The sequence below is a fragment of the Astatotilapia calliptera genome, chromosome 2 (genome assembly GCF_900246225.1).
Source record: "Astatotilapia calliptera chromosome 2, fAstCal1.2, whole genome shotgun sequence".
In the NCBI taxonomy this organism is placed as follows: domain Eukaryota; kingdom Metazoa; phylum Chordata; class Actinopteri; order Cichliformes; family Cichlidae; genus Astatotilapia; species Astatotilapia calliptera.
In genome coordinates, this window is record NC_039303.1 from 38,146,810 (window position 1) to 38,167,221 (window position 20,412).

The 20,412-nt window shown below is 38.7% G+C and overlaps 3 protein-coding genes across 3 annotated transcripts; 1 reads left to right on the forward strand and 2 right to left on the reverse strand.

Moving 5' to 3' along the window:
- Positions 1-9,751: 9,751 nt before the first annotated feature.
- On the forward strand, positions 9,752-11,397 carry LOC113028474 (uncharacterized). The gene is made up of 2 exons (XM_026178784.1): positions 9,752-9,875; positions 10,367-11,397. The coding sequence occupies exons 1-2, from the start codon at positions 9,752-9,754 to the stop codon at positions 11,395-11,397; spliced, it is 1,155 nt and encodes a 384-aa protein (XP_026034569.1).
- Positions 11,398-11,456: 59 nt separating this feature from the next.
- Positions 11,457-14,873, reverse strand: LOC113028482 (uncharacterized). The gene is made up of 7 exons (XM_026178796.1): positions 14,476-14,873; positions 14,252-14,352; positions 13,723-13,843; positions 12,928-13,475; positions 12,495-12,678; positions 11,983-12,230; positions 11,457-11,508 (listed from the first exon to the last, which is right to left on the reverse strand). The coding sequence occupies exons 1-7, from the start codon at positions 14,851-14,853 to the stop codon at positions 11,457-11,459; spliced, it is 1,632 nt and encodes a 543-aa protein (XP_026034581.1). The 5' UTR covers positions 14,854-14,873.
- A 680-nt stretch (positions 14,874-15,553) lies between these two features.
- Positions 15,554-18,422, reverse strand: LOC113009146 (ladderlectin-like). The gene is made up of 5 exons (XM_026147299.1): positions 18,352-18,422; positions 17,974-18,083; positions 16,141-16,275; positions 15,756-15,867; positions 15,554-15,621 (listed from the first exon to the last, which is right to left on the reverse strand). The coding sequence occupies exons 1-5, from the start codon at positions 18,410-18,412 to the stop codon at positions 15,554-15,556; spliced, it is 486 nt and encodes a 161-aa protein (XP_026003084.1). The 5' UTR covers positions 18,413-18,422.
- Between the last annotated feature and the right edge of the window lie 1,990 nt (positions 18,423-20,412).

The window sequence follows — 20,412 nt, forward strand, 5'->3', positions numbered from 1 at the left end:
CAAACAGTTGCTGGTCCCCATTGACATAGTATGGACATAGTGTAAAATAACAATACTATGGAAGTCAGTAGGGACAATAAACTGGTTACCAACATTTTTTCAAATATCTTCTATTGTGTTGAACAGAACAAAGAAACAGGTTTAGAACAACTTGAGGCTGATGATTACCAAAATAAAGTTTTATTCCTTTTATCTTATTATCCATTTTATCTTATCCCTTAGCATTTAATTATTTCAGTTATACCAAATAATAAATGACCATCTTATTGGTCTCTTTTTATGGTTAGCCCTTCCATTTAGTCTTGTCTCTGCAACGGCCAACATTTAGTCTTGTCTCTGCAACGGCCAACTGGCCAACTGGCGCGATATGGCAGCCTCGCTTCTGTCAGTCTGCCCCAGGGGAGCTGTGGCTACAACCGTAGCTTGCCTCCACCAGTGTCTGAATGCGAGAGTGAATGAATAGTGGCATTGTAAAGCACTTTGGGTGCCTTGAAAAGTGCTAAATAAATCCAATCCATTATTATTATTATTATTATTATTATTATTATTATTATTATTATTATTATTATTATTATTATTATGTTAGTGTCGGAATACTAACATTTTGGGTTAACTGTAATGAAAACACATTTAATGCATAAACATAAATTGAATTTATTATGAATATAGGACTATAGATTTGTCGAAATAAGTACACAATAGTTAGTTGAGTTTTCAAGTCAAGAAATGAAATCAAAAAGATCATGACATTTCTAACCGTATTGTTTTTTAAAGAATATTCAGGAATGAGTGCATTGACCAAGAAAAAATAAAGCAAGTAATCATTGTTCTAATTATGATTCACTAAGCATTCATTTTGAGAGTTAATCTTGGTCAGCCAAAGCACACTTAGATTTTGGCAAGACTCGATGGACATGTCAAATAGTGCACAGTTAGTGAATAAGGCCAATTTCAAATGTCTGCTGTAATCCACTAGGCTAATGCTCTTACACTGAAGATTTATAATGTGATGTTTACAGGACCCATAATTCTCTCCTTCTTCTCTTTTCAAGGAAATCCCAGACACCCTTCCAGAAGACAGAACTCTGCTGATGACTAATGAAGAAGAGTGCACTGCAGGTCCTGTTCAGATAGAGGTCCCAGTGGATCCAGGTAGACTTGTAGTCAAGACTACTTAATCTGAGACCAAGACAAGACGAGAGGGTATCGAGACCAAGACAAGACCAAGACCAAGTTGACCAAGTTGAGACGAGACCGAGACCAAAAAACTGCAGCCAGATGCTGCTTCGTTTCCGGGTGTCAGGCATGTTTATGTGTTTTTGCTTTCGCACAGCCCTCCTCATCGCTGTCTACTGTCTCACTCACTTAGAGGACAGACGGATGCTCCACTTGACTGTCGCGTCTCTCACCCTCTCTGTTTTTCATATAATGATATTATCCTATATCCTCACATGTGATTGGCCACAATATGGAGTGATTGGAGCATAACTGAGCCACTTTGTGAGAGCTGAGCAGCGAAAGGAAACAAAGTGAGGGTAGAAATGACTGAAAAATTATTATTGTCTGTTTTGAGTTTTGTTCAAAAAAGAATGACTTCACACACACACACACACATATATATATTTAAATACACTGAACAAAAATATAAACGCAACACTTTTGTTTTTGCTCCCATTCCCCATGCGATGGACGTAGAGACCTAAAATTCATTCCAGATACACAATATAACCATCCCTCCCAAACAGTGGTCACAAATCAGTCCAAATGTGTGGTAGTGGGCACATCTGCTATATTGAGATAATCCATCCCACCTCACAGGTGTGCCACATCAGGATGCTGATCTGACATCATGAGTAGTGCACAGGTGTACCTCAGACTGCCCACAACAAAAGGCCACCCTGGAATGTGCAGTTTTGTCTCACAGCAAAATGCCACAGATGCCACAAGCAATGAGGGAGCGTGCAATTGGCATGCTGACAGCAGGAATGTCAACCAGATCTGTTGCCCGTGCATTGAATGTTCATTTCTCAACCATAAGCCGTCTCCACAGGCGTTTCAGAGAATATGGCAGCACATCCAACCGGCCTCACAACCGCAGACCTCGTGTAACCACACCAGCCCAGGACCTCCACATCCAGCAGGTTCACCTCCAAGATCATCTGAGACCAGCCACCCAGACAGCTGCTGGAACAATTGGTTTGCACAACCAAACAATTTCTGCACACACTGTCAGAAACCGTCTCAGGGACGCTCAACTGCATGCCCGTCGTTCTCATCAGGGTCTTGACCTGACTCCAGCTCGTCACTGTAACAGACTTGTGTGGGCAAATGCTCACATTCGATGGCGTCTGGCACGTTGGAGAGGTGTGCGCTTCACAGATGAATCATGGTTCACATTGTTCAGGGCAGATGGCAGCTGAGAATGTCCCAGTTCTTGCATGGCCAGCATACTCACCGGACATGTCACCCATTGAGCATGTTCGGGATGTGCTTGACCGGCTTATACGACAGCGTGTACCAGTTCCCACGAATATCCAACAACCTCGCACAGCCATTGAAGTGGAGTGGACCAACATTCCACAGGCCACAATTGACAATCTGATAGACTCCATGCAACGATGTGTTGCACTGCATGAGGCAAATGGTGGTCACACCAGATACTGACCGGTTCTGGGTCCCCAGACCCCCAATAGTGAAAAAAACTGCACATTCCAGGGTGGCCTTTTGTTGTGGGCAGTCTGAGGTACACCTGTGCACTACTCATGATGTCAGATCGGCATCCTGATGTGGCACACCTGTGAGGTGGGATGGATTATCTCAATATAGCAGATGTGCCCACTACCACACATTTGGACTGATTTGTGACCACTGTTTGGGAGGGATGGTTATATTGTGTATCTGGAATGAATTTTAGGTCTCTACATCCATCCCATGGGGAATGGGAGCAAAAACAAAAGTGTTGCATTTATATTTTTGTTCAGTGTATATATATATCTATATATATATAGATATATATATATACACACTTCTATATACATATGCAGGACACCTTAAACTAGTTTTTGTAATTAAGCAGCAAGGCAGAACAGAGTGTGGCCTGTATCAAGACACAGGGACTAAACCCCAATTTAACCAGACCGAGAACTGATCCTGTCACGGTTCTGGGTCGCCGTGACAGATCCGGAATTAAAACAGGACAACAACAGTAACCAAGACAGAACCAGAATCAGAACTAGATGATAGTAGCACTAAAAATCATCATAGACCTGCACTACACTTATTTTTTAATTCTACCGAAGTACACTATTTAGATTGAGAAATGTTTATATAATTATTTAGCCTTGGTGTGCTAACAAGCCTGCATAACTTAATAAATATAGAATTTGAAAAGTAACAAATGGTATCTAAAAAGAAACACTAGGTACTAGATACATGTTCTGATGAGTTTGGGCAAACAACCATTTGACTAACATGTGTGTCTCACCTGCTCTTGTTCCATCTCTGTTCTGTCCTCATTCTCTCTCTCCCTCTCCGTTCCTCTGTCTCCCTCTCTGTTCCTCTGTCTCCCTCTCTGTTCCTCTCTCTCCCTCTCTGTTCCTCTCTCTCCCTCTTTGTGCTGACAATCATCAAATATACAGTTGAAACCAGGGGCCCGTTCTTCGTACCTCGCTAAGTAGGTTAGCCGGATTAGATTGTTGACGATTTCGCGTGATCTTGGATCAGTCGGTTCCCCGAAGCTCATCCGGGACTTGCTGTCATAGCAACAGAGCCGTAAGCGTAAACCTGCTCGGGAGCAGGTTCACTTTATGTAAACAGGATTAGATCGCGGCCACGCAGGTATGTCCGCTTCATTTATACGAAAGCAACAGCGATATTCCACCACTGTTTCACCATAAATAAATATTATCAATGTAACTAAAGACAATGCAGCACCTGATCCATTTATTGATTTCACACAGATACATACAGGTCATTTCCTAAAAAAGGGAAATGTACTATTAACATTCTATTACATGTATGTGATTATTACAGATGTAATTCATATTTCAGAGTAGTAATTGTAAATTACTTCGTGTAATCAAGATGAGAGACCACGGCTATAAAAGCGAAGGTGGATTTGGGAAGCCTGTCGCAGCCATGTCCTGTCCGTATACGCGAGCAGCCCATTGCGGAAGGTGCAAGATTGATAAGGAGAGTCCTCAGAATCCAGCGTATATTGCGGGACAGACAGGATCCTTTAGCTCAGCGCGACAGTGTGCTCATAGAGAGATATCGATTTTCCCGTGAGGGTATTATTTACTTAACCAACTTGTTGACGAGGGGGTGCAGGACCACCACCTGTCTTTTTTTCCTCTGCCCTTTTCTTGGTTGCTGTTATGAACAAACTAACAGAGTATTACAGGCCAGTATTACCTTGCCAAGAGACGCAAAGCAATCTAAGAGATAAATATTACCATTCTGTAGAATACTCCTGTATTCCACTTTTACTTGTTCCCATGTTCTTGTGGGTCCTGTTGTGGCTCTAATGTGAAAGGGGATATAATATAACATATTATAATATAATATAATGCCATATGATATTGGACAATATAGTGTCATATGATAGATCTACCCTACCGCCTACTGGTGTTGGCCAGAGGGGCCGATGGCGCGATATGGCAGCCTGGCTACAACCGTAGCTGCCTCCACCAGTGTGTGAATGTGGGAGTGAATGAATAGTGGTATCGTAAAGCGCTTTGGGCGCCTTGGAAAGCGCTATATAAATCCAATCCATTATTATTATTATTATTAAATTACCTACGAGTTTGATTTGTCAGCAACTTTCTGCCAGCCCTCTCTCCTTGCTTTTGCAGCCTTTGCAGTGTTCTCTTGCGTTTTAATTAAACTCTGAAACTCCTGAAATCCCTCACTCAAGAGTTCTTGCTCTGCTGCCGGAAAATACCGAGCACGCCCCTTCGACATTTTCGCCGACCAATCAGCGGGTTGCCGATCAATGTTTCTACTATCGATGCGTAGCCCCTTTTACGACGCCCAGTGATGTCACATTCCTGCGTCCAGCTGTAGTAATCGTCAACAGCAGGTGTGTTCGGGGAACCGGATTAGCGAGCTCACGGTTAGCGCGATGATTTGATCTTGGATGTGTCATTTGATCTTGGATGTAGTAAGCGACGTACGAAGAACGGGCCCCAGGTATTTATGTACTCTTCAGATAAAAACACAAACACTTTTTTAATTGTAACATCAAATCAGACTAAATGTTTATTTCGTTAGATTTACAAATATAAAAAACATATTTGTTAACTTTAAGAGTAAAAAGAGAAACTATCTGTATTTCTTAATTGTAAATAGCACCAAATTGTATTCAAAATTGAGCCAAACTTATGGAGGTCCACAATTCTGTTCCTGGTGTTTTGGTTGACATCTCTTGATTTTCTCATGTCAAAGAAACAGGCTCTGTGTTTTGCCTTATATGCATCTACAGCTGTGCCACCAATTTACTCACATGGACTCTACTAACCTATCAGAAACTTCTTCAGGTCAGAATGGAATCGTCTGGAGTTTTCTTATTAATTAACAATAAACTTAGTGTATTTAGTTATTAAAATAGACAGCTCCCTCTTTTATTCTGACATTTAACTAATTCAAAAGATATTTCAACATTTATCTAAAACAAAAGTTTACTCTACATTTATGTTTAACAGTAAAAAAAAAGTTTTTATGTTTTCTCCCTAAAGTGTATGTAAATATCTGGTTTCAAATGTGAATATACTGCTGTATACTGAAATCCCTCTTGTTTTGCATATATATACTGAACAACATCCAAAGCATAATATATAAAATAACATCTACCTGAGTTTTTTCTTTGAAAGAAGCTCCTTATGTCCATTGTTGTGTTCATCAGTACACAATTGAAACCGATTTAGAGAGTTTGTTTAGCCGTGGAGGGTAACAACTGAAAATATGAAATGTAAGCTAAGACTTTCTAGAAAATCAGCATTGCTGTTCGGCTTTTTATTTATCCATTTGTTGATTCACTCGAAGAGCAAGTAACACAACCAAGTAATCAGTTTAATCTCAGTTTTTTGTGATACACCGTCATATTTACATTATTAGTTCAGTACGAATGATTTTCTTTGGTACCTGGTCAAACTTAAGCTCTCCTCTGTCTGCAACAAACTCGCAGGCAGCAGCTTCCCCCCCTTCGCTCACATTGGTGCTGTGCTCAGTCGCTAGTGCCTGAGCTCAGATCATACCAAAATTAGGGGGAATTTACAACGGTGCGCACCGTGCTTCGTGTGTTGTTTTTGTTTTATACAGTTGTCAGTCAGACATCTAACTAAAAAATTACACTCCAAAAGACCCCATGCTTCTGAAAAAAATGACCCGGGCTTAAGCCCAGTACGCCACCCCCGCTCCGCTGATGGTTGACTCCAAATCTCCTGAACACTATGGCGATTTGAGAACGCAAGACCGAAACAGCGAGAGCAAGACCGAGACCAAGACAAAAGTCCGTCGACACCAAGACGAGACCAAGACCATGTAAAAGTGGTCTCGAGACATCCAACTCTACCTGGAAGAAATAAATGCATGAACTAGTTTTTCAGCATCACTCTGAGACAGGATATTTCTAATTTTAGAGATGGTGCGCAAATGGAAGAACACAGTCTTACATATTTGTTTTATATGTGCATTGAAGGACATGTCCTGGTCAAAAATGACTCCAAGGTTCCTCACAGCTTTACTGGAGGCCAAGGTAATGACATTCAGAGTAAGAATCTGGTTAGATACCATATTTCTAAGCTTTTCACGGCCGAGTACAATAAACTCAGTTTTGTCTGAATTAAGAAGCAGAAAGTTAGCGACCATCCAGGTCTTTATGTCTTTAAGACATTCCTGCAGTTTAACTAATTGGTGTGTTTTATCTGGCTTCATGGACAGATAGAGCTGGGTGTCATCAGCATAGCAGTGAAAATGTATGCTATGTCTTCTAATGATGCTGCCTAAGTGAAGCATGTATAATGTAAACAGAATTGGTCCTAGCACTGAACCCTGTGGAACTCCATAATTAACCTTAGTGTGTGAAGAGGACTCTCCAATTACATGCACAAATTGGAGTCTATTAGATAGATATGATACAAACCACTGCAGCACAGTACCTGTAATACCTACAGCATATTCTAATTGCTCTAATAGGATATTATGGTCAACAGCATCGAATGCTGCACCCAGTAGGCACCCCCATACTCTGCAACCCGTCAGCGAAAGGGGGGGCCTAGTTCGGCAGCGCCGCCTGGCCCCGCAGAGCCCAGGACAGCCCACCCGCTCCACCACAGAGAAAACTGCACTCACCCCGTCATCCACTCATCTTCCAGACTACACAAGACAATAGACACCCAGACTGAGATCTCCTATATTTCCCCCTCCTGCAGAGTGAGTTTCTGAAGAGAGGAGACCTCCTGCAAGGTCTTGTGTGGTTGATGAAGAGAATGTGCATTAAAGGATATGCTGTGGAATTGCCAGTACCAGTATGATCGTGTATCCTTCCTACTATCCTGCTAAGGTTTCTGTAGTAATCTGACGTACTAATTGCTAAATAATTTGTCAAACAGAGCAACCTCAGCCTCATTTCAAATAATATGTTTAAAAGACATTATCAAGCATTTTTAAGTAGAAATAACTTTATCTTTCTTCATCACAAGTTAGCTGGTGTTGTCTGTAAAAAGGCTTTTAATCAGTAGGTAAAGTTCTAGAATAAACCAGTAAAGTGTAATTATCAAAAATAACCCAGTGATTTTTAGAGTGCTGGAATTCACTTTTTGCTTACCATGTTTTATTTCATAGGAGAGGAGAAATCAGTGATATCTGATCAGGTCACAGTCTAGTTGAAAATGGCAGTTTCAGAAGAATAATGTGGCTTCTTCTGAAGCGTATCTTCTACACAAACAATTGGGTAAAATTTTGGCCCAATATTTGATCAAAGCTAGCAAACCTATGACCCAATAGAATTATTCAAGCCAGGGAGTTAATTAAAGAACCCAGCACATCGCCAACCCAACTGTTGAGTCACGATTTTTAAACCAACATTTAAACGTACAAACCTACGACTTTTACCCAGAAGTTGTTATAAAAGTAACCTAACATGGTTTTATTATGTATTTGCAGAGCTTTTGTGAAAAAAAATTTCAGTTTGTTTTTAACCCTTTAAGACCTACCATAGAACCAAGTCCGCCAGAGCTTATATTATATTTTTACCTGCTGTGGAGCCATTTTTGGGAGCATTTCAAGTTGCTATACATCAATACAACCATTATAGCCCAGATTTTAATAATATGTATTCATTAAGTGCATAGTAATTACATAAATTGCAAAAAAGGTCAATAAACTACAAAAAAATTGAAAATCGTTTTTGCTTTTTTAACATATATTTGTAGTTAGAGAAATTTAAGAGGCTTATCCCTCAAAACTGTAAATACAAAAAAGTTGCACAAAATAGTTTTCCACCACAGGAAATTTATTTTGAGTGTCTTCATAGTTTTATTTTTGAAATACACCAATTTTTATACACTGCAGGAAAAACGAAAATAAATATTATACTGCAAATTTGCAAATCAGCAGCATATGCATCAAAATAAACTATTTCCAGCAGTGCAATATGAGTCCTAAGCATCCCAGAAACGACACAGAAAGTCATAAAGTCAAAGATAACTTTTAAAAAGACCAGTATATGCACTGAGGCCCTGATCATAAAAAAGACTACATTTCCGCGAAAATGACGTCACTTCCGGTTTCGGGCAGGTAATGGCGGAAATGCAAAAGTTCGCGCTGACGTCTATTCCAACATAGGAAGTGTTTTGAACAGCTGATTGGATCGGCAAAGCGTGTTTCTGGAATATTATGTTTTTGTTCCTGCAAGCGCTTTTTATGCAGTTTTTGCAAAGCTTTATGTGGAAGGAAACCGTGACCTAGGACAAGCTGATGGCATCAGATGTAAGTACAACTCCTCCGGTTTCATATGCAAAAAAATTATTGCGCTAGCTTACGTGGTTGCAGAGCTACCGGGATTTAAAAATAGTTACGCAAAACAGAGCGTGCCCGCTCCGATCGGCTGTAAAGGGTTAAAGGTTTGTGAAAAGGGTGCAAGGTTGTATCTTAACAATAGCTGGGTTTCATTTGACGTAGACGTGACGTCGACGTAAAGCGCGAAATTTGACTGGAGGGCGGAAGTGAAAAAGATCAGCGCAAAATCACAGACAGACAGTACGCAAAATGCCTTTGTCCTGTTGTGTTTACGGATGCTCCAGTAGGTCGACCCGAGAAACTGATAAACGGTATTTTAGGGTACCAAAAATAGCCCAACGAAGAGGAGAAAAATGGAAAATTCTAACCGAAAAACGTAGGAAAAAATGGATTTTAAATTTACGTTTACAGTCGGGAGGAGCAGAGTCTGCCAATGCCCGTGTCTGCAGCGACCACTTCGTCAGAGGTAATGTTATGTTTGCAAACGAACTTATTAGCATTATGTTGTCGTTAAATTCTCGTTTACTTAGTGCTTTTAAGTTAGTAGTCTAATATTGACTTGATTGGGACTATAGGCTGCCCAAGTGCTTTGGATGACGAAGAGTCGGAGGACTGGGCTCCGACGGTCAATCTCGGCTACGAACGAAAACCCAGATCGGAATCAGTTCTCAAACGAGATAAAAGAATGAGGCTTAAGGCAGAACAGCATCGATGTGCAGAGGCGATTTTGGATATGCGACAGACGGCTGAGAGCCCGGATTTGAGCCTAGTGACAGTGGAGAACCCCGAACTGCAGCTTCCAGCTGAGAATCCACAACCAGAAGACTTCAGTGTGAATGAGACATTCACTTATCCAGGTAAGATATTGTGCTGAGATGTAAAACAAACAAGAATCATGTCAAAGAGAAAAAGATGCCATTATCTGTAATGATTATGGTCCAAGTTACATATTACATGTTTGTGATTTTTTAATCACAGAGTAAATCCATACCATTTTATTCAGAAAAAAAGAAAAAGTGGCACTTATTACCGTCAGGCACACACCACAGGTTTTTGTACACTGCTGTGGTTCTTATATTGCCAGATTCCAGACAGTCTCCTTTCACAGATAAGTAAAGATATCCGTAATGTAAGGTTTCTGTGGTGAGAAACATATAAATATATTTTTTGTTTAGACGCAACATGTTTTTTGTTGATTAAAAAAAATAATTACATTAAATTAACATAGTGAATTAAACACATTACACCAGATTCTAATAGCCCACTAAAAAACTCCTACAGTGAAAATGAGTAAAAATTGAGGTTGCCTCTATTATGCTGATTATGCTCCCCCACTGTTATATTGCAGGCTGTGCGGATGCTGGATGCCAGACAGAGCTGACGATGGATGACATCGAGAAGATGGAGGATGTTTTGAGACAGAACACAGCAGAGCTGGTTGATCTTCGGAGCAAGGCTCTGGACACACAGTTCAGCCAGGAGGCTTTTGAAAAAAATGAAGACAAGACAAAGTTCTACACAGGGCTCCCCAACTTCTTAGTTTTAATTCAGATTTTTGAACTGTGCGAGCCCTATATCACCTCGGGACCTATGTCTTTGTTGTCCAAATTTGAACAATTCATACTAGTTTTGCTGAGGCTGAGACTAAATCTGCCCCTGAAAGATTTAGCTTTCAGGTTCAATATTTCTCTGTCCACTGCTTCTAGAGTTTGGCATAAAGTAATTGACATACTTCATAAAAGGTTAGAGTTCCTAATTGAGTGGCCAGAGCGACATGTTCTTCAAGCTACGATGCCACTGAGTTTCAGACAGGCATTTGGATGTAAAGTGGCTGTGATTGTTGATTGCTTTGAAGTCTTTATTGAGAGACCATCTAATCTTCTTGCACAAGCTCAAACTTGGTCCAACTACAAGCACCATCACACTGTAAAATTTTTGATTGGTGTTGCCCCCCAAGGCTACGTCACTTACATATCTTCTGCCTGGGGAGGGAGAATTAGCAATAAGCAGATCACAATAGAGAGTGGCCTCCTAAAGAACTTGTTACCTGGAGATATTGTCCTTGCAGATCGTGGGTTCAATATTGGCGATAATGTGGGGTTTTACTGTGCTTCACTACAGACACCGGCATTCACTAAAGGGAGAAAACAGCTGTCAGCCTATGAAGTGGCAGAGACAAGGAAAATAGCCAATTTGCGTATCCATGTTGAGCGAGTCATAGGTTTAGTCAGGAGGAAATATCAAATTCTGCAGAGCAGGGCTATGCCAATAGAGAACATGTCCACAAAGCCAGGTGAGACACATGCATTGATCGACAAGATTGGGGTAATTTGTTGTGCCTTATCAAATCTCTCCGAGTCTGTTGTCCCACTGGAGTAAGGGGGGTGGGTAGTAATCAAGCAGTTAAAAAAAATTAAATGTCTTGTCACTGTCACGGCTCACAGAAGGGGGTGGAGAGGAAGAGTAGTGTCCAGTATCTGCTGCTTGGCTCTGGTGATAAGTAGAACAGGGTAGAGTAATAGTAGTACCTAAGTCCTGACTCCTGATTAGTCTGTAAATGTTTTCAAATGAAATATTTTTCTCCAACTGTCATATTGTGCTGGCAGTTTGTACAGTATTATACTGTGAGATGGATTGCAATCTATTTTGTTTATTTGTTTAAAAGTCTAATCTTGTAAATAAACCACCAATGTATTATTATGCTGCCTCAATAGCATTTAATCATTGTGTAGTGTTACACAACACTTAAATGACACAATTAAATGTACAATAAAATTAAATGACAATCTGTGCTCTAATGCTACGTCAGAGCAAATACAATAGCCAGAACTCATAATGACTACCATCAGGTCATAACAATATTCAAAATGTCATTATGTTGTCGTCCTTTTATCACATTACACATGTATGTTTGTAACTTGTTGTCCCAGTATTTCTGGGAGTATACTGTTTCTAAAAAAACACTCAACTTTAGGAATCGCATCGTCCCAAAACTCAAGGTCAGGCAAAATCCTTTCAACAAATATGTCATTGCGGTTCCACACAACAAAGTCACAGTACTCTGCATTTGCAATGTGAAGCTGTGCCTGAATTTGGTAATAGTAGTCATGAGTTGGGTCCAGTGTGACATTATCCCCGTCACTGATGAGGCAGAAGCCCTTCTCCCCAGCACGCATGCGCAGGTTGACCGCATCTCTCTGAGAGTGTGGGCACTAAAATCACAGTGATGAGAACAACAATCAAGATTTATCTGATGAAACAGTGAAGAAGCAAAGATGATGGGTGTGGTCTGTGTTATCATAATCTCTCATTGCCCAAAACAAAGGTCTATTTGAGACAGACAATAAAGCCTCATCTTATCTTAATTGAACAATAGATTAGAAATTAGAAAAGGTATTTCCTGCATTTTTACTCAGTTCACTGATTCTTATGGAAAGATGTCACACCTATGGCCTTGACTACAACAGAGTCAATACCTTAATCTCGCAGATGCCAGTTCCATGACAGTCACAAGTGACTATCCCATCAGGGGTGGACCCCATGTATGGCCACTTGGGGTTCAGCCAGAGACCGCTGTCCATACATGAGAAGCCTGCATGCTCCTGGCTCATAAGCTTCTCATATGCTCCTCTGGCTTGTGCTTCATGTTTGCATCCATAACTATAAACAGTACACATGCCAAACATGAAAAGGAAATTATTACTTAGTATTGGATGTGTAAAACAGTAAAGTGATGTATTATACAATATGCCATTACCCTAAACTATACTTAGTTCTTACCCTGTATAACCCTAGCCGTATAAGCCTATAACTAACCTCCATCTTCATAACACTTTTTTAGTTACAGTTATGGACAGTTTCATACCCCAAATCTTAACTCTGCCTTACCCTACATCAAACCCTAAATACCTTGTAGCAGCTGTGGTGAACCTATATGCCTCTGGATAGCATATGGCCTTGATCAAGCTCTTTGATGGTTGCTGGGGGTTGGTCTTAAGAACTTGTTTCAGCTTAGAGGCAGTTACGCGTCCAGCTCTTTGCCTAAACCAAATACTGCTTGCACTCTGACTTCGAGTCGCCCTCTCTACAGCCTGGACTTGGGACAGGGTGAGCTCTTCAAGCTGGAAGTCCAGGCATAGCTCTTCAAGGTCTTTGGGGGGGAGCTGCAGTGTCTCTGGTGTTCTGTACTCAGGCACAGTTTTAGGAAGCATGCTAGACTGGGGGACAAATTCTTTGTGGTAAGGTTCCCTAGACATCAGTGCTGCACTCCTTGGACAGTTTTTGCTTAAACTCTCAAAAAACCTACAGTATGTCTCTGAATCTCTCTGCACTCTTGGGCATGGAAGTGATTTCCCAACCTTTTGTGTACTTGTGCAGCCATCAATGGAACACTCAAGCTTTCGTTTTTTTGACTTTGCTGAAGAGAAGTCAATCAGAGTTACTGGGCAAGCAGGAATCTGGAAAAATTAAGCCAAAGAAGATCATTAAAATTTAAAAAGCTCTTTTCCAAAACGCTATATATGCCCGGCTTGATTAGATCTACCAGGAGCTTGAAGCCCCCGCCGGTATAGCCTACAGGGTCATTGAGGCACTCAAGCTTCCCCACCACGACAAGGTAGCAGTATAGGGGAAGATATTTTATCCTACTGTCACATGAAGTCCCAATATAACATTCTTTATCCTACATTTTGCTTTTTGGCTTACCTTTTTAACATGAGATGGCATCAGCCACTTGCACTGCTCTGATGTGCATGTCGCTCTCATTTTCACCCCAGCTTCAACTGCAAAAAGAACAGCTCCAACGTGCGAGCATGATTCTGATAGTCTGGAAATAGAGCACATAATCTTTTTAACATGAAATGCAATATTTACAGTACATTTTGATGATGCATAGCTTACTAATACTAATGTGCAATGGCACTTTATTTGAAGTAACATGTTTATTCATTAACTCTTTCTCAACAGCCTATAGAGAAATCATTATCTAGGTGATGACATGACTGAATAGTTCTACCCTCTATCTGAAAAATGCATCTGAGTGTCATGAGGGATCTAAGGCAATCACACAAATTCTTAGCTGATGAATTCTTAGCTAAAAGAAAACACTCTCTCCCCACTACTACTGAAGTACACCTGCAAAATGCTAGCAGTGCCCTATGCGTATATGTGTGTGTGTGTGTGTGTATGTGTGTGTTCTCATTGCAATAACATCCTACTTAATTAGGCTACTAACCCTGCCATACAATTGCAATGGGCTGCAATCACTTCTCCATCCTCCTTTGCAATTACCCAAGTCTTCAGAGGTGTCTCGTTAGACCTCTGAGAATGGTTTACCTTGAAACAAACAACTGTCACTCTAACGAAGTCCTAAGGATTTGGCATGTTTGTTGACGTTAAAGCCGCTAACGCTAACTGTTAGCGTGTTTAAGATAAAGCAATATAAGAACAAACACTCACCCTTGCAAACACCAAACTGTATCCATCACGGAGACGTTTTGTTCCAAGGTTGTGGACCCACCCGCTGACAAAAAAATTGTACGCCTCCAGACTCTTGAAAGCTTTCATTTGCTCCCTAGTGTAGTAAGAAGTCTGGAGGACCAAGTAGTTGGTGATATCCACAGCGTCGATAGTAGGCAAATCCTTTACTTCTGTGGTGTATTCGGACATTTTCAAAGAATACGGATCACGTCCGATATATTTTTTAACTATCTGTTTATATCTCTCCCGAGAAACGGGGTCTAAAGTTGCACAATAGCTGCTCTCCTGACTCTCCACAGTGTCCTCCATGTTTACTTCCGCCCTCCACTCAAAAATCGCGCTGCCTCCGCACGTCATCAGAACCACGTGACTGCAACCCAAGTATTATGACAATGTACAAAAGCTTTAGCAAAATATTTGGTTAAATTTAGCACTATTAGGTGAAATTAAAATTTTGGGAAGAGGGAAGCAAAGGAGGGGAGAATTATTAAAAGAGAGACCTCATCATGTGTGTGTTTTTTGTGTGTGTGTCTCTCTGTGTGTGTGTGTGTGTGTGTGTGTGTGTGTCTAATTGTATGCTCGTGTGTGCTGATGCCATCAAAAGCAGGAATTAGATGGAGGACACAGAAGCAAACAGCATCAGATCAAAAAAGATTAAAGTAATTTCAAGAGAAATTAGTGTAGTTTCAAGCAGATTTATACGTGGGTTAATCTAATCAGTGAGTGTTTAAAAACTGAACTCAAAGCTTACATAATGTTACACAAAAACACAGATACTCACAGACCAGTTTGATTCAATGCTTAATAGTTTAATGATGCAGAAGAGAAAAAAAGTTTTGTTTTTAAGTTTTTGCTAAAGGCATTCTTTCCATTACACATTTCAATTGCTCCTTTTAAAAGACACAATCACACTTTTTTATGTCACTTGTCGCTTTGTTCCTTATGCATCGTTACAGCAAAAGAAAAAGGTAAAGATGTGAAAACAGATATTTTGAGTGATATATGAGAAGATTTCTTTCTTTTTCAGATGCCGTGCCTTCATGTCAGCCAGGAATCATCATTTACTCTTAATGCAGACAGAAGGGGCTCGGTCCTGGCAAGACTGATCATTCATACACAGGTCTCCTGTAAACACCAAAAATCAACTTTAACCGAAATTTTTGTTGCATGCACACAAAAATATGAGAAAAATGTTATGTTTTTTTTGGTTTTATGTATAATGACAATAGCACTTGTATATATTATGTACAATATTATACCTGGAAAATTCATTTCCATGCATTGCTCGCTGCCCCCCCAATTGTTAGGCTCCCCCCGACACCAGTTTGTGTATTGGAAACGTGTTCCATCGATCCAAAACCAATAACCCTCCTACAGAAAAGAAAAAAGTTAAAAATAATAAATCGTTTTTTAACAAAACTACACTTTAACATTATACATCGACTACCAAGTTTTGACACACCTGCTCATTTATTGGTTTGTCTTTACTTTCACTACTACCGACATTGTAGATACAAACTGAAGACATCAAATATATGAAACAAGATATATGGAATTATATGGCAATGGAAAAAAAGATAAGAGTGAAAAATAAGTAAAATATTCAATGGATAGATTTATGTTTTAACTGGCAGACTGGCATACCTGTTGACCATCAGAACCACCAATCCATGTCCGTCCATTAGCTCTACTCCCATCAGATATCACCTTCTGAATCAGCTGGTATTCCCCAAGGCTCTGTACAGATGCAAGGTTTGCACTCATGGACTGACAGTTTCTCTACAGTAAACAAAAAGACAGAAGAGTTACAGAAGATTTATAAAACAACCTTCATGATTACACCACCACATACATAAAAAAACATAATAAAACATACAAAGAAAAATTTACATTAACTGACAAAATTATTGATTTTAATTATCTGACCTTTTATTAATAGCTTACAATTCAACAAGTAACAAAAGTAACGTTTTTTAATAATTATTATATTGAAAGGTCTAATGATTAATACATTTACAATCATTTATCATTCAGAATTATTTCATGCAGTTAAAGTTGGTGGCTTAAACCATTTACTGCAATAATTAGCGTTATTTTTATAAATTTAAAAAAATAATATTTGCTATTATAAGCTTGGATGTATATTTCACAGTACATATAAGAACTGGTTTTAATCGAAGCAAAAATTGACAGGGGATTTATCCATGGCATAAATTGTAGGAACGTGAAACTGGAGACTTTCGTTTGTTTGCTTCTTTGTTTGTATTTCTTGTTTACTAATATATTGTTGCTGTTTACTTGTTAAAAAGTAAAGCCATATATGACATACATACATATTAGAACAAATGATAGCATTATTAAAATTCAATAAATGATAACATTAACAATGATCAATACAAACTATTATAATTTTAGACAAAATTTAACAGCACATTGGCTTTGATAACATTTTAATAATTGTCAATATAAAAATGTTTAATATAATATTAAAAAATATTATTATAAGATCTTATCCAAATATTAAAGAATCAAAGAAACGCAGTCACAGTAACTGGTGAGTCCTGATGTTATTACCTGAGCATCAACCCAGGGTAAGGGTGTAGAAACATAGAAGTAACATTTGTTGTTGTACTCAGTCCAACCAGCGGGACATGATGAGGACTTCCTGATCTTGGCAGTGACGAAAACAGTGCCATGCACTTTATACTTACAAACAATTGTTTGCACTGTTGCTCTTGGGACATGCAGCTGCTTTGAAATGGCCCCAAGTGACTTTCCTGACTTGTTCAAGTCAATAATTCGCTTTTTCAGATCCATGCTGAGCTCCTTTGACTTTCCCATTGTGGCGTTTGTGGGGGTTTGTATCCAATGAGCCCTATTTAACTGGCCTGAGAGAAGTCACCAGCTGTCGTCACTCATAATCACTCACAAGCAGTTAAGAGGACATGCTATGAAGCTCAGTTCACTGACAACTTTCTAAGTCACCAAAATTGCTAATTCATGTTGCTGTATGTATATTTCTGACCCAGCAGATGTGATCACTTTTTTCTGTTAACCCATAATAAAGTCATTAGAGAACCAAACTTCATGAATGTTTTTTGTGACAAAGTAGTATTTCTTCCAATCGCTCTATCAGAGAAAAATCAGAGTTTTAGAAATAACGGGACGCTCGGTAGAGCCATTATATTATATTCTTTACAAGTGTATGTAAACTTTTGACCACAACTGTACATACATATTAGAACAAATGATAGCATTATCAAAATTCAATAAAAGATAACATTAACAATGATCAATACAAACTATTATAATTTTAGACAAATTTTTAACCGCACATTGGCTTTGATAACATTTTAATAATTGTCAATATAAAAATGTTTAATATAATATTATAAAATATTATTATAAGCTCTTATCCAAATATTAAAGAATCAAAGAAACGCAGTCACAGTAACTGGTGAGTCCTGATGTTATTACCTGAGCATCAACCCAGGGTAAGGGTGTAGAAACATAGAAGTAATATTTGTTGTTGTACTCAGTCCAACCAGCGGGACATGATGAGGACTTCTTGAGAACATAGCACTCATCTGACAAGAGAAAGCAAACATATTGTGTGATAAAATGCTGACTCAATTCCCCCTTTACTGGAATAATTATAATTATGGTCATTAACTTGTGTTTTATTGGCAATAGTTTTACTTTTCCACAAATTTCAACTGGAAAATGTGTCATTTTCTTCCTTTAGATTTCTATTTTTAAAAACATGTATTTAAAAATAGATCTTATTATTTGGACAGCTGCCCATTGACATGCACAACATTCAGTATGATACTAGTAACATACTTTTATACTTACCCTGAGCAGCGGTCAGAGCCATCATTGCACAGAGAAGTGCAGATGCAGTCAGCAGCTTCATGATGATATTTAGTGTCTCTGTAAGAAACACATTAACAAAAGTGATTAGCAGTTTGATAAAGAAAGGATAGAAGATCCTCAGCATATTTGTAACATACTTGTCTGTAGAATGTCTTCTCCTCTTTCAAGTGTCAGCCTGTAGCTTCACCCTGGACTTTTGATTCTGGGTTGTTTAATACAGCTTTTTTCTTTCTTTTTCTCTTTTTTTAAGCCAGTTTATTCATTTACCAGTTTATTCATTTACCAGTTTATTTATTTACCTGCAAACAGGACAGGAAGCCTTTAAGACCTACCATAGAACCAAGTCCACCAGAGCTTATATTATATTTTTACCTGCTGTGGTGCCATTTTTGGGAGCATTTCAAGTTGCTATACATCAATACAACCATTATAGCCCAGATTTTAATAATATGTATTCATTAAGTGCATAGTAATTACATAAATTGCAAAAAAGTGCAATAAACTACAAAAAAATTGAAAATTGTTCTTGCTTTTTTAACATATATTTGTAGTTAGAGAAATTTAAGAGGCTTATCCCTCAAAACTGTAAATACAAAAAAGTTGCACAAAATAGTTTCCCACCACAGGAAATTTATTTTGAGTGTCTTCATAGTTTTATTTTTGAAATACACCAATTTTTATACACTGCAGGAAAAACGAAAATAAATATTATACTGCAAATTTGCAAAAAAGCAGCATATGCATCAAAATAAACTATTTCCAGCAGTGCAATATGAGTCCTAAGCATCCCAGAAACGACACAGAAAGTCATAAAGTCAAAGATAACTTTTAAAAAGAGCAGTATAGGCCCTGAGGCCCTGATAGTAAAAAAAGACTAAATTTCCGCGAAAATGACGTCACTTCCGGTTTCGGGCAGGTAATGGCGGAAATGCAAAAGTTCGCGCTGACGTGTATTCCAACACAGCTGATTGGATTTTTGATAATATCAACTGGGATAAAGCGTGGCTTGTTCCTTTTAGATTTTGTATTACAAACAAAGTTAGAGAATTACATTTGAAAATATTACATAACATATATCCATCCAACATGTACATTTCAAGATTCTGTGACATTGATAGAAAATACACCTTTTGTAAAACTGAACTTGAAAGTGTTACTCATTTGTTTTATGACTGTTCATACAGTGCTACATTTTGGAGAGAGCTTGAAAATTATATACTGTGCAAGACAACATACAAAATCAAAATTGAAGGGAAGAACATTATCACTTATTTTGAAACTAAAGAGAAAAAAAATGTGCCATTGTCAATCTTTATATCTTATTAGGGAAATTCCATATACATAAATGTAAATTTCAAAACTCAACCCCATCGTTTAATTTGTTTTTGATTGAAATTGAATATTATTTAAACTCTCTTAAATTAACTTATAATAAGAAAGGTTTATCACTGATTGAAATTCATTCAGAAATGTTTAACAAATGAGCTGTCACAAGTACTAAAATATGAAGTCTCTCACATCCCCCCACCCTTTTTTTTTCCTTTATTTATTTGTCCTTCTTGTTTCATTGCACTGTATATTGTTGCTTTTGTTTGCCTTGTATGTCTACTATTCAGGCTGAACTGGAATGACTGGCTGTTCATTTTGTAATTTCAATAAAGTTAAAAAAAAAACAATAAAAAAAACAGCTGATCGGATCGGTAAAGCATGTTTCTGGAATATTGTGTTTTTGTTCCTGCAAGTGCTTTTTATGCAGTTTTTGCAAAGCTTTATGTGGAAGGAAACCGTGACCTAGGACAAGCTGATGGCATAAGATGTAAGTACAACTCCTCCGGTTTCATATGCAAAAAAAAAAAAATTGCGCTATTTTACATGGTTGCAGTGCTACTGGGATTTAAAAATAGTTATGCAAAACAGAGCGTGCCTGCTCCAATCGGCTGTAAAGGGTTAAACATTACTCATGGCACATTCTCTAAGAATAGTCATACATTAGAAGGGTTGATCAATGTGTCCTCAGATAATCCCCTCTGCCTGCCCTCC